Raw genomic sequence first — 17740 nt, forward strand, 5'->3', positions numbered from 1 at the left:
TCATTGGTAGTCCTGACACATTCAAAGCATAATGATGGGAAAGGAACAGGAATGTTCTTTTGGAATGACTCAGATCAAAGCTGAAATCCTGTCCTCCTGTGACTTAGCTGTGAGAGCTAAGGAAAGTTACTCAGTTCTCACTTCACAGATTTCCCTGCCTAGTTAAATGACACATGTATCGATATGTATATATTTCTGTGTTGACTATATACATACAACACAGTACTCAAAGAAAGAACATTCTTTTCTCATTACTAGAATTCTGATTTAAACCTGATATTTTAGTGTTGATTTTTCTTTCTATTGGAAGCAAATATAAATTTATCAAAAATCTTATAGCATCTATTTTTTTAGAGTTGTATTTTACTAATAAAATGTAAAGCTACTGAGTTTTACCCATATTTCATGTATTTAAAAAAAAACAACTTTAGGACCCACACAATGATTGTATTTGCTGTTTTCTTGGACGCTCAAATGAACCCCCACTGAACACATATCCTTAGAAGCATTAACTTTTGCTGTGTTCACGCTTATCTAATACTGTAGGTGCTCAACTGGTACTTGCTGAATTATGAATGAACCAGTGAAAACTGTGCTAACCAGCCTTCTCTTTCACTGCTGGAATAAAACTCAAACCAGGTCATGGGACTTGTACCAGAGCTGGGGAGAGAATTCTAGAATATTTTGCTGAACACTTTCGACAGCTGAAAAGATTCTCTAGAAATTCCTTCAGTTTAAGAACTTAATTTGTTTGCACATTTGTGAATAAAGATTTCTAATGCTCAGTTTATAGAATGATCCCACATCTCTTGCCCAAGTTTTAAATTCACTGGAGACTATACTTTTTTGCTTAGAGAATTTTAGTTTAATGTCTCACATATGGCTTTGCATGCTTTGGTTTTCATTACAGTTCAATATCTTTAAACCATAAGGATTTCTGAAGTGGATTTTCAGAAACACCCTCAAAATAAAACTTCTATTTTATCATATATCTTACTTATTTTAGATGTCAAAATCTTGATAAAGAAGAAAATTTAGTCTACTGGATGAATTCATTTTTTTCAACTTCAGTCTTATGTAAAGATGAATAATCTATGGCTAATGGGTCAAATCAAGCCTGTTGCCTAATTTTGGTAAATAAAGTTTTCCTGGAACACAAATAGCACATTCAACTCTTCAGTTGTTTACATACTATCTATGCCTGCTTCTACACAACAGCAGAGATAGAGACCATATGGCTGACAAGATCTAAAATATGTACTAACTGGTCATTTATGAAAACAAAGCCAAGTTTGCCAGCTTCTTGCCTTAGCCTTCTCTCTAAGCCTTCACTTAGTAAACAATCTGCACAGACAACATAAATAGCAAATATTATTGCACAGCTGCAACATGCAGTGGAGATGTTGCTCTTTTTAGACACATTTGCTGTCTCTTTAAAAACTGTGTAAAATACGAGTTGGCAGCATCACGATCCTGTTTCAGATGAGAAGGCTGAGGCATCAACAAGTTCTTTTAGGTTTCTAGTAAGAAAAACCTATTGATGATTCTTACTTTTCATAAAGCATCAAATTTTGAAAACACTTAACTACAATTCCAAAATGATGGTCACAAGACAAAAGTCAAAATTGGCAAGATACGTAAACAACTATTGTCACTAAAATCATGGGGAACTGCATAAAGTTCACCAAGTTTACAACAACCAAGAGTTTGAAGACAAAGGGCTATTTCTAAGAAGAAAAAAAGAATATCACTTACACCAACTAGAGGTATGTATGGCAAACCAACTTTGAAAACAAGGAACGGCTAGCTTCTTCAAATATCAATCCAATTCAATTAAAATTTAAACTGTATGGTAGATAATTGTGACAATAATCAGGAATACAAAGATAATTTCTTTGTTTTCTTTTAAATAAAGATGATTTCTGTCTTTTAAAAAGACAAAAACCCAGGAAGAGTTGGCAACTAAAAATGAGCAATAGAAGCCCATTTGGATCCTTCTAACTAGTTCTAGTGACTAACAAGTGTAACACACTAACAAGGCACCAATGTAGCTCTCAGAATTGCTGAGCAGATTGAAGAAATGCATAAGAAATAAGGCTTTCAGTCAAGAAATAAAAATTAAAACCGGCCATAAGAAGAGCATGGACAAGAGATGCACTACTGTGGTTTTTCTAAACCGAGTGTCTTCTTGTGCACTACATCCTTTACTGCCCGTCACTATGCTTAAGCTTTTATATTCAGCTCTAGTCAGAAGCATCCAATTAGTCATATTTGGGTTTTGCGCCATTTCCTGTGTGGGCAGGAGAAAGCATTTATTTCTTGGATTTTGTTGTGGTGTGGGCCAGGCTTCATATTCCATCAAGATTCATACTGTACTGCAGGGAACTAACTCCACCAAATCAGAAAGGGGCTTCAGTTGCTTGCAAGTCTCCCCTCATGAGACAAATGCTCCACTAGCCATGGTATCTCACAAGATTAGCTAAATGCTTCTGGGGAAAGAGAGTTGCCTAGTTCTCAGAAGCACTATTTAAACACACACACACACAAACTATATGCTATATACTAATATATATATATATGTATGTATGTATATATATGTAGTACTAACTACTCGACATCTATAAATGCACCTTTTGGGTTTTCTTTTTTATTTTTTAAAGCAGCCATTAAGGCGAAATTTGAATTCTCATTTTTCTCTCCTACTTCCCACTCTCCTTTCTCTGTCTACTAGGATTTATTCTGCAAAGTCAGAATATGTCAGTTAACTCTGGCTCCCCAAAGTTCAAAAAAACTCTACAGAACAAACTCAGCAAGAAAGCTCTGTAAGAGATGCTGAGATGCAATTCTGGTCTAACTGCCCAAGCCGGGAGTTTTGTTTTACAAAAGACATGAACAAAAACTCGAATATACACAGTGACAGGAACTGGAAGTAGTTTGTTCCCTAAGGGTTCATGTGCTGAAAGCTTGGTTCTCAGGGTGGTGGCGTGAAAGCTGGTGAAATTTTGGGTGTGTGTGTGGTTGCTACTTTATTATCTATGCTGCCCCTGGGAAGGGATTTAGGTAGTTCTTGGAGAGGCCAACTATCAAAGCCTGAATCTGAGCTCTCAGCTTCCTAGCCTAGCTTCACTGTCCTGTGGCTGGTTCCCACACTCCCACCTCTGAATCTTGCCATCACTATGATGTGACACTGCCAACAGGAACCTCACCAGAACTGAGGCGGTGTCAGCTGCATGCTCCTGAACTTGCAGAGCCGTGAATTGATGGAGGAAGGACATTGGTTAATTATAATAAAGAAACTGCCTTGGCCCTCATAGGACAGAAAATTAGATAGGCGGAGTAGACAGAAGAGAATGCTGGGAAAAAGAAGCTGAGTCAGAGAGTCGCCATGATTCTCCTGCTCCAGACAGACGCAGGTTAAGATCCTCCCTGGTAAGCCAGCTCGTGGGCTACACAGAATATTAGAAATGGGTTAGAACAATATGTAAGAGCTAGCCAATAAGAAGCTGGAACTAGCCGGGCCAGGCAGTGTTTAATAGAATACAATTTCCGTGTAATTATTTCGGGGCATAAGCTAGCCATGCGGGCGGCCGGGTGCCGGGGACGCAGCCCCGCCGCTGCTCCTATTTCAACAGTGAATTAATTAAGCCACTTCTCCTAATACTAAGTTGGATACTTTAGATAGTTCATTCTAGCATGTTAAAAACTTGACCGACAAAAGCAGAAATTTACCAAGCAGATGGAGCAGGACAAAACCCTCAATATTCCCACAGAAGGAGTAGCAAGTATAAAGTACTCCAATCGAAAACACAGTAGTTGATTTTGAAAAAGTATGTTCATTTTAGATTTAGAAAAACTGAAGTCCCAATTCTAGTAGCAAGGTCCTAGTTAAGGCTTTTAACATACAAGTATTCCTTATGTAAGTGTTGGACTAGATGTTATTTTTTGTTGTTCTTATTCTAAAACAATTTTAAAACTTAGCATACAAAGTAATAATCTGAATCATGGATGTTCACACATCTCTCGATATACTCTGTTCTAACTGATCCTTTTCCCCTGCATCCCATCACAGGTTCTCTTCCTTTACTCACGTCCTTTGCATTCACGTCATATGGATCCTATTACCCTATCTTTGCCCCCATTCCCTTCAGATTCCTTTCTTCTCAAGATCTCCCTTTTGGTTTCAGGGCCTACACACATTTTTAAATGGTTTACATATGAGAGAAAATAGTACTTGTCTTTTACAGTTCCATCCACTTCTCTGCAAATGTTATAATTTTACTTTCTTTACATGTGTATAAATTTTATTCTGAAAATACACATTTCCGCCGGGCGGTGGTGGCGCACGCCTTTAATCCCAGCACTTGGGAGACAGAAGCAGGCAGATCTCTGGGAGTTCGAGGCCAACCTGGTCCACAAGAGCTAGTTCCGGGACAGGCACCAAAGCTACAGATAAAACCTGTCTCGAAAAACCAAAAAAAAAAAAAAAAAAAAAGAAAGAAAGAAAGAAAGAAAATACACATTTCCTTAATCCATTCATCTGTTGATGTTCGAGTCAATTAGGTGTCTTTTAAGTGGCTTTGCTTATAAACATACAAATATTAACAACAGCTAATAAGCATTGAAAATTACCATGCGTGCTGGCTAGTTTTATGTCAACTTGACACAGGCTACAGACATTTGAGAGGAAAAGAAAAACAAGTAGGGAAACAATACAAATGGCCAATAATGTCCTAAAATGTTCACCCTTTATCGAAATACAAATTAAAGCAACATACCATTTTTTTACCTATCCAATGGAGAAATCAAAAAGTTTAGTGATATTTAGGGCTGTTCACAGTGCACTGTCCAAGTGTACCTAAAGACATCAAACTTTTTAGACTCAAAATGTGGATCTATTCTCAAAAGTTGTTAAAATACAAACACGATCACCCTAATATTGTTCAATGCAAAAATAAACTGGAAATAAAAGGCTTATCATAAATAATTCATTATATCATACCCGTACAAGGAAATATCACACACCATTTCAGAGTAAATAATTTCAATATACAGCATGTTTAGATAAATTAAGGAACTAAGAGCAAGTGCAGAGTGTTTAAAGAACTTTTAAGTGGAGAAAATGGACGAATAAGTGAATTTCCAAAGTTTTTCTGAGATTAACTATACACACCACTTTAGAATGCTTAACTTTGCTCACAGCTCAGAGGCTGGGATGAGAGGTCTTCAACTTTTTGTCCCAACTGCTGCATTTTCAAATCTGTGTCTGAAGTAATCTGACTTTGATGCCCCCATCCCCGTGTGTGTGTGTGTGTGTGTGTGTGTGTGTGTGTGTGTGTGTGTGTATGTGTGTGTGTGAAGGCCAGGAGTTGATGGGTGTCTTCCTTGATCATTGTCCACCTATTCACTAAAGCAGGGTCTTAAACCCAGAATTTGCTGATTCAGCTCATCTAGCTAGCCAGCTTTTCTAGAGATCCTCTTTCTGCATCCTGGGGGCCGAAGAGTTCAACTCCAGTCCTCAGGCTTGGACAAGCAGTACTTTATCTGCTGGGCCATCTCCCTAAGCACCTCATTTTACTTCTTAAGATTACTAGGATAGTAGGATTATGATCTAATTTTTGTTTTCTGTATTTTTGAAAGATTCTGTTGATATTTCATCTGAGAAAAAGGACAAAGTATAACAGAAAGATAAATATTTAAACTGCATTAAATTTCACTGATAGAACCTTTATTTCCCAAAAGCTGATAAAAGCTTTTTCACAGGCAAGTGATAAAATGTAAGAAAAATACCCTGCTAGTTTAAAAATGTTTTAAAAAGGAAACAAGTTGACATAAAGCAATAAATGGAAGGTGACAGACTCTAGACCACTTTAAAATTGGCCTCTTTCTCTCTTTTTAGAAAAGTGGAAAAAGATCCCAGTAAATCTTGCAATTTCGAAAGATTAGATTTGATATATCTCTTTTGACTCAAGGGATCCAATCCTTCACATGGTGAGCTCCTGTTGCTTGCCAAGCCTATTAGAGTGTCAAAGGCAGATGTAATTAGAATGGGGGTTGGAGAGAAACCACAGAGAAAGGAAGTTAGAGACCTAATGTATAGTGTTTCACAGCCAGAGAAACAGAAGTACACATCAACCAGAGAGTGTACATATTAGAGCTGTTGGAGAATCTACAGGCTACTCACCAGCACAACTCACCAGCACTCCACTGAAGGAACCTTGGATCCTCAAAGGCTATGGTAGAGTCTATCTCTAAATAGCCTCAAGGGACCATTATCATCCTGCCCAATCTTTAAATTTTTATATACACAGCAGCAACACATCTCCTTAGTCATCTGAGATTGTTTAGAAGTGAAGATTGTTTAGAAGAAGAGTATATGAAGTGGTTAATCAAGGAATTCTGAAAGCCCTTCAGAGCCTGTAAAAGTGAGTTCAAATCTCACTCCTACTACCCGTTCAAGAACTTCAAGATCTTGGGCAAATTACTTATTTTTACCTCTAAATGTCTAAAACTACACTCATGGGTTGATGTGATAATAATATCTACATACTACACCACAAAGTTCAAATATAGAAAATGTTAAGAACACATTCTTTTTTCAAAGTGTTTAAGCAATTATGAATAGACATTTCAGTAACTTAGTTATCCATTTCTTCCTAAAGTTAACATACACCATTACCTTTTGCTGGATAATCACAACTACAAACATAATAAGTTTATGATTATAAAAAAATGTTCCACAAGTGACCATATCATCTTACAGACATACACTGTAAAAGACAGTCTGATGAGAATTTAAATTCACCAGATACTTGTCTTTATGCTAATTATTTCTAAACTGTTGCGTGTAATAAAAAAGCCCTCTCTGTCTTCATGCAGTCAAGACTAAGTTCTTCTACCAAGCCTCTTATTTTCTTAATGGGTTGACTCTAAGCCTTAGTAAGCTAAGAAAATGGAAAAAAAAAAAAAAAAAAAAAAAAAAAAAAAAAAAAAACACCACAACTACTTCAAAGCAGACTGATACAGCTTGAAAAAAGTGTATTCTTTAGATTATAGACAGCCTTTGGTTTAAATCCAAGTTGGGTTAGTCTGCAACCTTGTCAGATGAACTTCTCCAAAACTTACTTTTCCCATTCTTAAAATGGGAATATAGAAACAGGATGGTAGGCCAGGCAGTGGTGGCACACATCTTTAATCCCAGCACTTGGGAAGCAGGAGTAGGAGGCTCTCTGTGAGTTCAAGGCCAACCTGGTCTACAAGAGCTAGTTCCAGGATAGGCTCCAAAGATCCAGAGAAACCCTGTCTCGAAAGGAAGGAAGGAAGGAAGGAAGGAAGGAAGGAAGGAAGGAAGGAAGGAAGGAAGGAAGGAAGGAAGGAAGGAAGGGGTAAAAAGTACATTAAAAAATGAGTAAAAACTCTGAGTGCTTTCTAGCACTGTGCAACATAAACTACTCAGTGATGGTAACCACTACCAACATAAACTACCCAGTGATGGTAACCACTACCAACATAAACTACTCAGTGATGGTGACCACTACCAACATAAACTACCCAGTGATGGTGACCACTACCAACATAAACTACTCAGTGATGGTAACCACTACCAACATAAACTACTCAGTGATGGTAACCACTACCAACATAAACTACCCAGTGATGGTGACCACTACCAACATAAACTACTCAGTGATGGTGACTACTACCACATAGCTAGTGAAGTTTATTAGAGCCATAGCTAAGGAAGAATTTCCTGCTAGGAAGATAAACTTTTAATGTGTGAAACTCCTTGGGGTTACACTGGAGATACGAAGATGAAAAAGAACATAGCATCTATAGTCCAGAGGCTCAGGGCCTAACGCAGGACAAACACAAAGCAACATCACAGTGACCTGCAAATGAAACAACATTAAGAAGCTGAGTCCTCTTTCAAGTTGAAAAAAAATTTTTTTTTCTGAAAGTGGTGATACAGAGGCTAAGAGGACAAATACGAAGTTAGCTTGGAGGCTAACTTGTGAAGCTGACTTGGCTGAACAGGGATGTAAGTGCACATGAACAAATCTACTGCAAGAAATACACATCAGGGTCTGGAGCAGAGCCTCCAGACACACAAGGAAAACAGGCCCTCAACACATCATAATGGTCCAGTAAACAAAAAGACGGGAGCTGCAAGTGAAACAGAGGCTAAGATGCAGAATCCACCATCAAGTTAGAGAAGGAAGTTCACTGAGAAAAATAACATGCTTAAATAAATCTAGATCCCTTCAGCTATCTATCTAAGATGACCAGGATGGGGTTGGGCAAACTAAGTCAAGAAACCAGTGTGGGCTGGAGAACTGCAGCAGCGAACCTGAAGTGGCGCTGAGACTGGAAAGTGACAACCCTCAGCTCTACAGGAGAATTCCCCAGTTTCCACCTGGGCTGAATGCTTTGGTCAGGAAGTTAACATGGAGAGGATAGAAACAATTTCAAGCATGTTATTTTGTAACCAAGTTCAGTTAGTCTTATTAATATTTTGTATTTCAAATCACAAGTTTGAGCAGGCCAGGAAGAACCAACTCATTTAGAGAGAGCAGTGTTGTGATCCACTACTGGTTATGTTTTCTTTCACCCAGCATTGAAAGAGGTGGTGATTCAGGTTTCAGTCTACTGCTAAGGCGGTTCAGAAGGTAGCCTGTCTTAAACATCCACTATACCAACTAAGCAGATCAAATACATGGGAAAAGTCTAAACTGTAATGACATTAAGGGGAGAAAAGACTATCAGCCTTGTATAATCATGTGGTTGTTTTGAAACCAAAACACAAACACCCCCCCCCCCCCATAACCCTGCTTCTGCTTGCTTTTCTACCACAGTCCTATGAAGCAGGATGCCACTGCTCACACCTTTGAAGAATTGAAATCCTGGCCACAGGCTCACAGTTTTGGAAGACGACCAAGATGCTCACAGCTGTCATAAACTTATACTTCCAGAAAATCATTTTAAAAACTACTAAGTTCTCCTTACCATTAAAAAAGGTGCAGTTTTTTAAGATCCAAAGGCAGATCCAAAGGCAGGTTAGCTTAGAACTTTTCAAGTCCCTCACAAAGTGAACTTGTTTCTATTAATTTGGGTTTCGCTCTGAATTTGGCTTTCTTAATCATATTTTCTTACCCGCAAATACAGCATGAGTAGACCGCAGTACCATTAACTACAAGCACACGGGCTCCAGATAAAATCAATGGTGTACCCAAAGTTAAAATGCCTTTGAAAAACTCCTCAGATTTCCTAATCACTACAGATGCCAAATGACAACCTTATCACTGGAAGAGAATAAACACACACACACACACACACACACACACACACACACACACACACACACACAGTGTATTGGAGGGGAGGAAAAAGGCCACACCCAAAGTTAGGACTTCACAGTGAAGTGACACCAAGTTTCAGAGATTCAACTCTGGCTATTTTGAGCACTTCATTTCACGGTTAACGAACGTCTCCGGCTTCTTTCTATTCCCACCAGGCTCCAAGTTCAAGAAATCGTTCCGGATTCGAACTGCTAAGGTTACATCTTAGTACCCCGCAAGTCCAAGATGGAGAACTGTCTCATTCAAAGGAAAGATTGCAGTAATGGGTCTCTTAACGATCGAGAGAGGCTACCAAGGCGCCAGGTACCCGAGGGGGCCAGCAAAGCCACGGGCCGCCGTAGCGACGCAGCGGTTACCTGGCACCGAGCGGCAGCGTCTCCCCCGCCTGCCTGGCTGCCGGCGCGCGCTCCGGGCTTCCCGGCCCCGCCACCTCCGCGCATCCCCGCTCACCTTGGCCACATAGTCCTTCACCTCGTCCAAGTCTCCGTTCTTCAGGGCCCACATGAACTCCTTGTCGCACATCACTGCAGCGGGCTGGGCCGGCAGGCCGGGCACAAGTGGCGGGTACGCCCAACAAGGGGACACGAGGAAACGACGCGCCTCGGGCCGCCGCGTGGGCGAGGCTGTGGGCCGCGACGACCGTTGGGGCGGGAGAAAGTTCTTTTGCAGCCGCTGGGCCCAGCCGAACAGGTTCCGCCTGGCTGGGGGGGGTTGAAGCAGGACGTTTGCACTTCCGGTTCACGCCCCGCTAGGACCCGCCTCCAACTTCCTCTTCCTCTTCCTCTCGCCGGAACGCCCCGCTCCGGACCCCGCCCCGGCTGCCTATCTCCGAGGGCCACTTGTGCGCAGGCTCAGTGTCCCGGCTTGCCAACGCGGAGAAGGGGAGGGGCGTGGTCCAGTGGGCGGGGCCTGAAGGCTGAGTGACAGAGATCCTGGAGGTTCCGAATGTAAGGGACCAAACCTGGGAGAGTTCAAAGTTTTGGGTAAGATTAGGATGCTCCCAGTCCACTACAGAAGGGAAAATGTTAGTTTTCGAGGGCTCACTTTCTAATAACTCCAAGAAGTGTTTACTTTAGGTCGTCTCCGTCTGTCTCCCACTTTAAATCATTAACAAAGCAAAACAAACAGAACAACCCACTCTCAAAAAAATTTTTGAGAATTTCATCTATATGCACAATGTGTTTTGATCAAATCTACCCCAGATTCTGTCCTTTTCCTCCCCATCCCCACCACCACTTTTCCTTCCCAATTTTATGCTTCCTCTCCTAAAAATACAAAAACAAACCCCCAAATAACCCCACCCCCAAAACAACCAAACACTTTATTTTTATTTATGTGTATGAATGTTTTGCCTCAATGTATGTACTTATGTGCACTACATGTGTGCAGGTGTCTGAGGAGACAAGGAGAGGTATCAGATCTCAGGGAACTAAAGCCACAGTGTGAGCCTGCATCTAGACCTTGTGGAAATCAAACCTGGGTCCTCTGAAAGAGCAGTAAGTGCTCTTAGCCTCTGAGTCATCTCTCCAACACTTCTTTTCATTTTGAGCCCACCGAGGCCACTTGGTGCTTCCTGTGTGTGCATGCGTGTAGGACCTGCTGTGCTTCCCCTTGAGACCTCATACTGGATTTCTATTCTTAGAAATCTTTGTTTGGATAGGGCTCTATCCTCCTTTCTCTCCTGCATTCCCATTACCACTCCTGGCTTTTCTCCTTTTTTTCCCCTCAACTATGCAGTACTGTTTGGGACTCGAGAACCCACCACCCACCAGAAGGAAATTAAAAACGAAAGAATAAAGCAAGTTTTGCCCAGAAGGAAATCTTTCAACACACAGTTGAGACAGCGATGCCAGTTTGTTTCTTTTTAAATTGTATACTTCGGTGCGTAAAGTACAGATCTATGTATGTGGGTGTGGGTGTGCTACTATCGCCACGTGGGAGTCAGAGGACAACTTGTGGGTCCTGAGGACTGACCTTAGGTCATTATCAGACTTCGTTGCATGGATCTCTACTGTTTGAGGTGTCTTGCCATCTCAACAATGTGAATTTAGCGCATTGGTACTAAGCATTGTGTTCCGTGTGGGGACACTGAGTGTGTGTTGGGGATTAAAACTCAGTGTGTGATTTCCTAGCTAACAAGTGAAATCTAACCAACATGTTCAGTATAATTCGTGTTAAAAATGTGTGTGGTTTAAAAACCACTTATTTTTTAATTGATTTGTAACTACGGAACCATTTTTTTTCTGGAGTTAGTTGTATTCTTAGGATTGGACTGAAATATCTTACAATACAATCACCTGGTGGTTACTATTTTATAATCTTAATGAGTCAAACATGTGTATATACCCAGGAACACTGAGAAAAAAAATCTTACTAAAACTATTATGCATATAGAATATTATTATCCAGTAAATAATTAAACCAAACTAGTTTACTTCTGTTCTACAAAGTCCAGAGGTTGAAAGCCCAGAGTAGAAGGATAGCCATAGGATTTTAAGTACACGATGCACTCTGATAGATTTTGTGTCCTCTCCAAGTTATTTAACCCACTTTGCTTCAAAATCCACTGCAAAACAGTGCTGTTTGGTGAGTACGTGTGCATTTGCTATCGTTTAGTAACAATTGAGAAAAGACTTCTCATCACAAAGAAAACTTGTGAATTGTTAACAGATGCTTACAGGCTTGTTCATTCTAACTCTGATGGCTGAGAATATAAATCTATATGACCAACAACAACTTCATTTAAAAAAAAATGATGAAGCAATTTTGATTCCTCAGAAACTTTCCTGAGAGATCTCTAAGTGACAGGTCAGGGCAGCTCTTGGTTCGGCACGAGACTTCTGTGTGATCTACTTTTACATTCAGTGTTTCACTTGATTGTCCCAAGCTTGGCATGTTTAAAATAGATCTTGTGACATAGATTCTGAACTTCAATAACTCTCTAGTCTTCCTGTTCTATAAATCCTACCGATCACCTGGCCACTAAAACCAGAAACATTAAAGTCACGATAGCTCTGGCTAGTCCCAACTTTCCCCTACCCCAACCTTTAAAGCCCCACAAAATACTTTGAAATTGGTTGACTTCTTGTAGATTTCAGTACTGACCCCAACTTTTGCCCAAGCTGTTATCGCTGTATGCAAAAGAGTTCGCTATAGCAGATCTCAGTTTTACTTTCACCCTGTTGCAGGCCATTTGTTTTCATTCAGAGTCACCGTTTTAAGCCCAAGGAAAGCATTCCTTGTTGTAAGTGCTGAGCAGCTTCCTACTGTACGTCTTGTGTGCTCTGCCCCTCAGATCAGGGCCTTCTGTGATCTCCCCTGGATAGTTCAATCCCATGACAGCCCCTCCCCGCCACCTTTGCTGCTTGAGTTTCCACGTATCTCGCCTTCTGTCATTTTCAGAAAAAGCCAGGCACACTCCAGCCTGTGGCCTTCATGTGTGTTGTTTCCTGTCTAATTCTTACTGCCTCTTTTCAATCATTGGGATTTGCTTGCAGATGTTACCTTGAAGTGAGATTTCTAAAACTACTTACTTCAGTCATATAGCCCCCCCTTTTGCCAATTCACAATGATTATTCTAAAGATTTTCATTATTTTTTTTTTTACTTACCTATTTTGGAAGATCTTTATGGTATTCAATAAATGCTTCCTTTTGTATGCCAATACCATTCTGGGTGCAAGAGACAATTGCTCTTCCTGCATTCTTCGTAGTTGAGTAATGTCATGTAACTAATTTTGGACTATTACTATGAGTACATGTAATAAAGGCCACTTTTAGGCTGGCTGGTTCATGACTCTTTAGCACCCAGTTTTCCTTTCTGCTGTAGCAATAGACAACATTCAAGGCAGTGACTACATAGGCAGCCAGGAGTACTGAAGAAACATAACCACAGAGTGTATCCCATCCTATGATGAATATGTAATACGAATGAAATAATTCTTTGGTTTAAATCAATGAGACTTGTATTGGATTCCTGGAACAGCACTGAGCCAATCTTGATGAATACAGAACCAATTTCCAGTTTGAAGAAGTGGCTGGAACAAAACCAATGAATAAATGACTCCGTCTTAAGTACCAGCTAGTACACAGAAACAGAAGTGATAGAAGTCATGAAGATGGTGACTCATAGTCGCAGGAGCAAAAGGTTGGGAAAGACTATTATGGGAACATGGTGCATCTTGGGAGCAGATAATGTAACCCATAAACTTGTAGCTGTAGTGGAGGAGGCTGGATCTGGAGGCTCAGTTCTCTGTGTTGGAAATAGTGATTACCTAAAACAGTACAGAAAATGTTCAGCATAAAAATAATTGTCCACTTTGCAAATAAAAATGCAAGGGAGCCCATGAGATGCCTCAGCAGTTAAGGGTGTGCGCTGCTCTTGGAGAAGGGAGTTCAGGTCCCAGCATCCAAGTTTGGGCAGCTTGTAAGCAACTGCCTGTAACTTCAGTGATCTTGCGTCTTCTGTTCTTCATTGTCGCCGGCCCTCATGCATACGTTCCCACACATAGATACAGGTACATACATAGTTAAAAATAGAATATTTGAAAAACAAAGTTTATTATAGGGAGTCAAAAATGTGGAAATATGAACAACTAGAAGAAACAAGTGATTTTTACTTTTAGTTATTAAAAATAAGCAAAAATGAAAGGAGATAGTGAGAAGAGACTGGAGGGGAGAGAGAGTGAGGAGAGACAGAGACAGAGAGAGACAGAGAGAGCGCAGCATGGGCTGGTTAGAATGTAGACTTGAGGACAGGACCGCATTCTAGATTAAAGTAGTATTTCCGTGAAACTTTTCAGTAGTACACAATAATGCATGTATTGTTAGCCTATAGGCTGGAAGAAACAAGAAAGAAATAAGCAAGGAATGACAATGGCTGGGATACATAGAGCTTACTTGGATCAACTGTAGAAATAGCTGACTGAAGTTCTGAGACTGAGGCCAAAATACCTATCGGTCACATTTATAGGAAACTGTGGATAGTCTCGAAATGAGCCAGGGCCTCTTCCTCTGTCTATAGAAAGTAGTTTGAGAAAGTTGCTGCTTAAACTCTAGCACTTACTCAAGATGACAGGTGAGAGCATGAAAGAACCCTTCAGGATGGTACAGGTAAGAACTGCCCAAGCCATGAACTGGAGGAGGAAGATGCTATGGATTGGAACTGGGACCTAATCAAAAGCCATCCCCTCCCCCAAGGGGGCTCCTTGCAACGGCTGTGCAAAGTTGCAAAATAGCCATAGACTATGATCGGCGTCTCTTTCCCATTCTTCCTCTTTCTGAATAGGAGTGGCTATTGTGGTTATCATGTTCCCACAGACATCTGCATACTAGGTTCAAGGGAAGGATTCTCTGCTGCTCAGTTCCTATGTCTCCAGATCAACAAGAGGCATAAAATCCCTCCCGTGAGACCCTGGATGTTGAGCTTGATATGCCACTGCCCTGTATGGTTTGTTTGTTTTGTTTTTGTCGTTTTGAGGATTTGAATCTAGGGCCTTTCACGTGCTAGGAAAGCCCTCTATCACTGAGCTATGTTACCCAGAAAACTTGATGTTCTAATAGCATAAAACTTCTGGGGTTATTTTCCTCAGAAGACATTTTACATTTATTTTGCATGTGGGAAAAAAAAAAACATAGTAACCTCAATATCTAAGGACCAGAAGGGCAAACTGATTATCACTAGTTTTTGCTCTTGCTTCCTCCTTTGGGGAGGTCACTTTTTGGTCTCTAGAGCTTAAGTGTGGCCTTGTGACTAGTTCTGGCAAGTGAGCTGTGAACATTTAACATTGAAGAAAACAGCTAAGCATGTGATAGCCGTTGTGCATTTTTCTAGTACTCTTTTCCAGATATAGTGGCAGTCATCAACCCAAGTTCTGGAGTAAACATGTCAAGAAGACTTCCTGGCTACCCATAATAGACACGTAATATCATTGAGGAATGTTTTATACTGAATGTCACTAAAATTTCGGGCATTGCATGCCATAGTGAAATAATACAGTCCATCTTCAATAATACAACTATTTCTTGTCTATCTCTTAAATTACAGTGTAATATACTACAGGATTAAAAATGTATTTCCTTCTCATAGTTTTGAAGGCTAAGAAGCCCAAGATGAGAGCATGGTTGAGTGGGGGTCATTTTTTCGGTTTCTCCCCATTGGAGGGGAAAGAGAGAGTTAATATTATATTAACTATGATATTCCATCCCTGAATTGTGGGCTTGTAGGTGATTTCTTCTTTATACTTGTATAAACTTCCTAAATTTTATAAATAATATATATAAATATATGTAACATATATTTATTATATATATAAAATATATAAATAAGATATATGTATATATATTAGAATATGCTCAGTTTAGTTGAAGAGCCATGATCATTATATTATGTCTATAAAGATTGAATAGAAAGAAGCAATGAAACAGGCCTCATTCTGTTTGTCCTTCTACATAATGTCCTTTTACAGATTTAGAACAAATGATGGACAAACTTTTATTCAGTGCCCTGCACTGTGTCAGGAATCAGGAAGAAAGTAGGATTGAGAATAAGCACTGTGTGAAGATTTGAATGAGGATGACCGCATCTTAGCCAGGCTTATCACTGCTTGATGAAACGCCATGACCAAAGCAACTTGGGGAGAAAAGAACTTATTTGGCCTGTGGTCAGGGTATAATAAATAATAAATAAATAATTTTTCTCTATAGAAAAAGAATTTATTTGGCTTACGTGTCCTCATCACCTTCAATGACTATTGAAGAGAGATGGGCAGGGACCTGGAGGCCGGAAATGATGCAAAGGCCATGGAGGAGTGCTGCTTACTGACTTGTTCCTCCTGGTTTGCTCAGCCTGTTTTTTTGTTTTTTGTAGAGCCAAGAATTGCCATCTCAGGGGGGTGACCCCAGGACAATGGGCTAACACAGTAATCCTCCTTCAATCACTAATTAAGAAAAAGTCCTCTAGGCTTCACTACAGCCCAATCTTATGGAGCCATTTTCTCCATTGAGAAACTAGTGACATAAAACCAGCCAGTACAGCTCCACCTTCCCCCACTAGGCTCACATGTTTGAATGCTTGCTCCCCAGTTAGTGGAAATGTAGCTGGCAAGGTTTGTCTTATTGAATTGAGTCTCTGGCACAACTAAAGGTCTCTTTGAGGAAACCAGACTATCATATGAGTGTTATTAAACAGCCATCTCCTCTCATGAGTCCATAACCACAGTAGCAGTAGAGAGACAAGGGAAAGCTGCTCTGACAAACCAGGAATAGCTTCCCCCAAACAAGTCTGTAGCTGGAGGGAAGTGGACTTTCTATGAAGTGGACTTTCAACTCATACCAGCAAACCATATATACATCTATGACTTTCTTAAACATAAGAGTTCTGCAATGTCTTGCTCTTTTATTTACTTACTAAAGAACACACATGTGGCAGGGGAAGCATAATTCATAAAAGCGATAGGTAGGCTACTAGGAAATGTGGGCAAATAGACACTAATGTGTGTAGCTGGGTAATCAATACTGTAACTCGCCCGGTTCTGAGTAGATTGATCCATTCCATAGCCTCTGAAGTGGTGTTTCTTGCTTCTTGTTCTGAGAGGTAACCCAGGGGAACGGTAGGAGGTGGAGAGAAGAGTGGGTGTCCACGAGGCTTCATGTTTTACTGTCAACTCATCAACGCCCTCCCGTGTTCAACAGCAGAGAACTCTGATTGCTCCCTCTTTCATGATCATAACACATTTCCTCAGTGATTTCTTTTCCTAGTCACTGCTATAGGACATGGAGAATAATGAAGTTCCTTGGGAAATCTTCAAGTGTTTAGATTCTGCACTGAATTCTAACTGAAGGATTTTGAGCTCCAGTGTTCCAGGGAAGAGTTTGGATGATTCTGGAAGCTTTAGAGAGATTTATTAATGGAAAAACAAGATAGCAATTCAAATTTCCATGAATTTTGTTTTTATGAAGCAAACTGTCCAAGTCACCAATAAAAATGTCTCATAAATATTAAAGTTAGGAAAAATGCATCAGTGTGTATAATATATTTATAAGGAACATATTTGTGTTTTAAATATTATGAGTTTGTTCTTTTTATTTGTTATTTCTTTGATCAATTTGATATAAAATTTTGCTCAGCCACAAACCATAATATTGTTCTTCTGAGAAATTTATTTTATGATGATTCATTTTATTTTCTATTCCTAGGGACCACATAGAAAAATTTTAAACAAAATATGTACTTTTTTTCCTGATAAATTTGAAGATGGTCCAATTGTATAATAACTAGTTCTCTACTTTTCTAAACATGCCTGCAGAGATTTACTGTCCATAGAGGTGGGCCAGGAGAAATAAATGATGCATGTTATAGTAGGACGTTATGGTGTTGTGAACAAATACC

The 17740-nt window shown here is 40.0% G+C and overlaps 1 protein-coding gene across 1 annotated transcript in view; it reads right to left on the reverse strand.

The window, feature by feature from the left end:
* Mtpn (myotrophin) overlaps nucleotides 1–10103 on the reverse strand; it is a 33742-nt gene extending 23639 nt beyond the window's left edge. The window contains exon 1 of the mRNA XM_050148032.1: nucleotides 9804–10103. Coding sequence (XP_050003989.1) covers nucleotides 9804–9875 — 72 coding nt within the window. The 5' untranslated portion in view covers nucleotides 9876–10103. The remainder of the gene's footprint in view (nucleotides 1–9803) is intronic.
* Between the last annotated feature and the right edge of the window lie 7637 nt (nucleotides 10104–17740).

The sequence above is a fragment of the Alexandromys fortis genome, unplaced genomic scaffold (assembly GCF_014885135.2).
Source record: "Alexandromys fortis isolate MF-2015 unplaced genomic scaffold, M_Fortis_MF-2015_v1.1 scaffold_57, whole genome shotgun sequence".
In the NCBI taxonomy this organism is placed as follows: domain Eukaryota; kingdom Metazoa; phylum Chordata; class Mammalia; order Rodentia; family Cricetidae; genus Alexandromys; species Alexandromys fortis.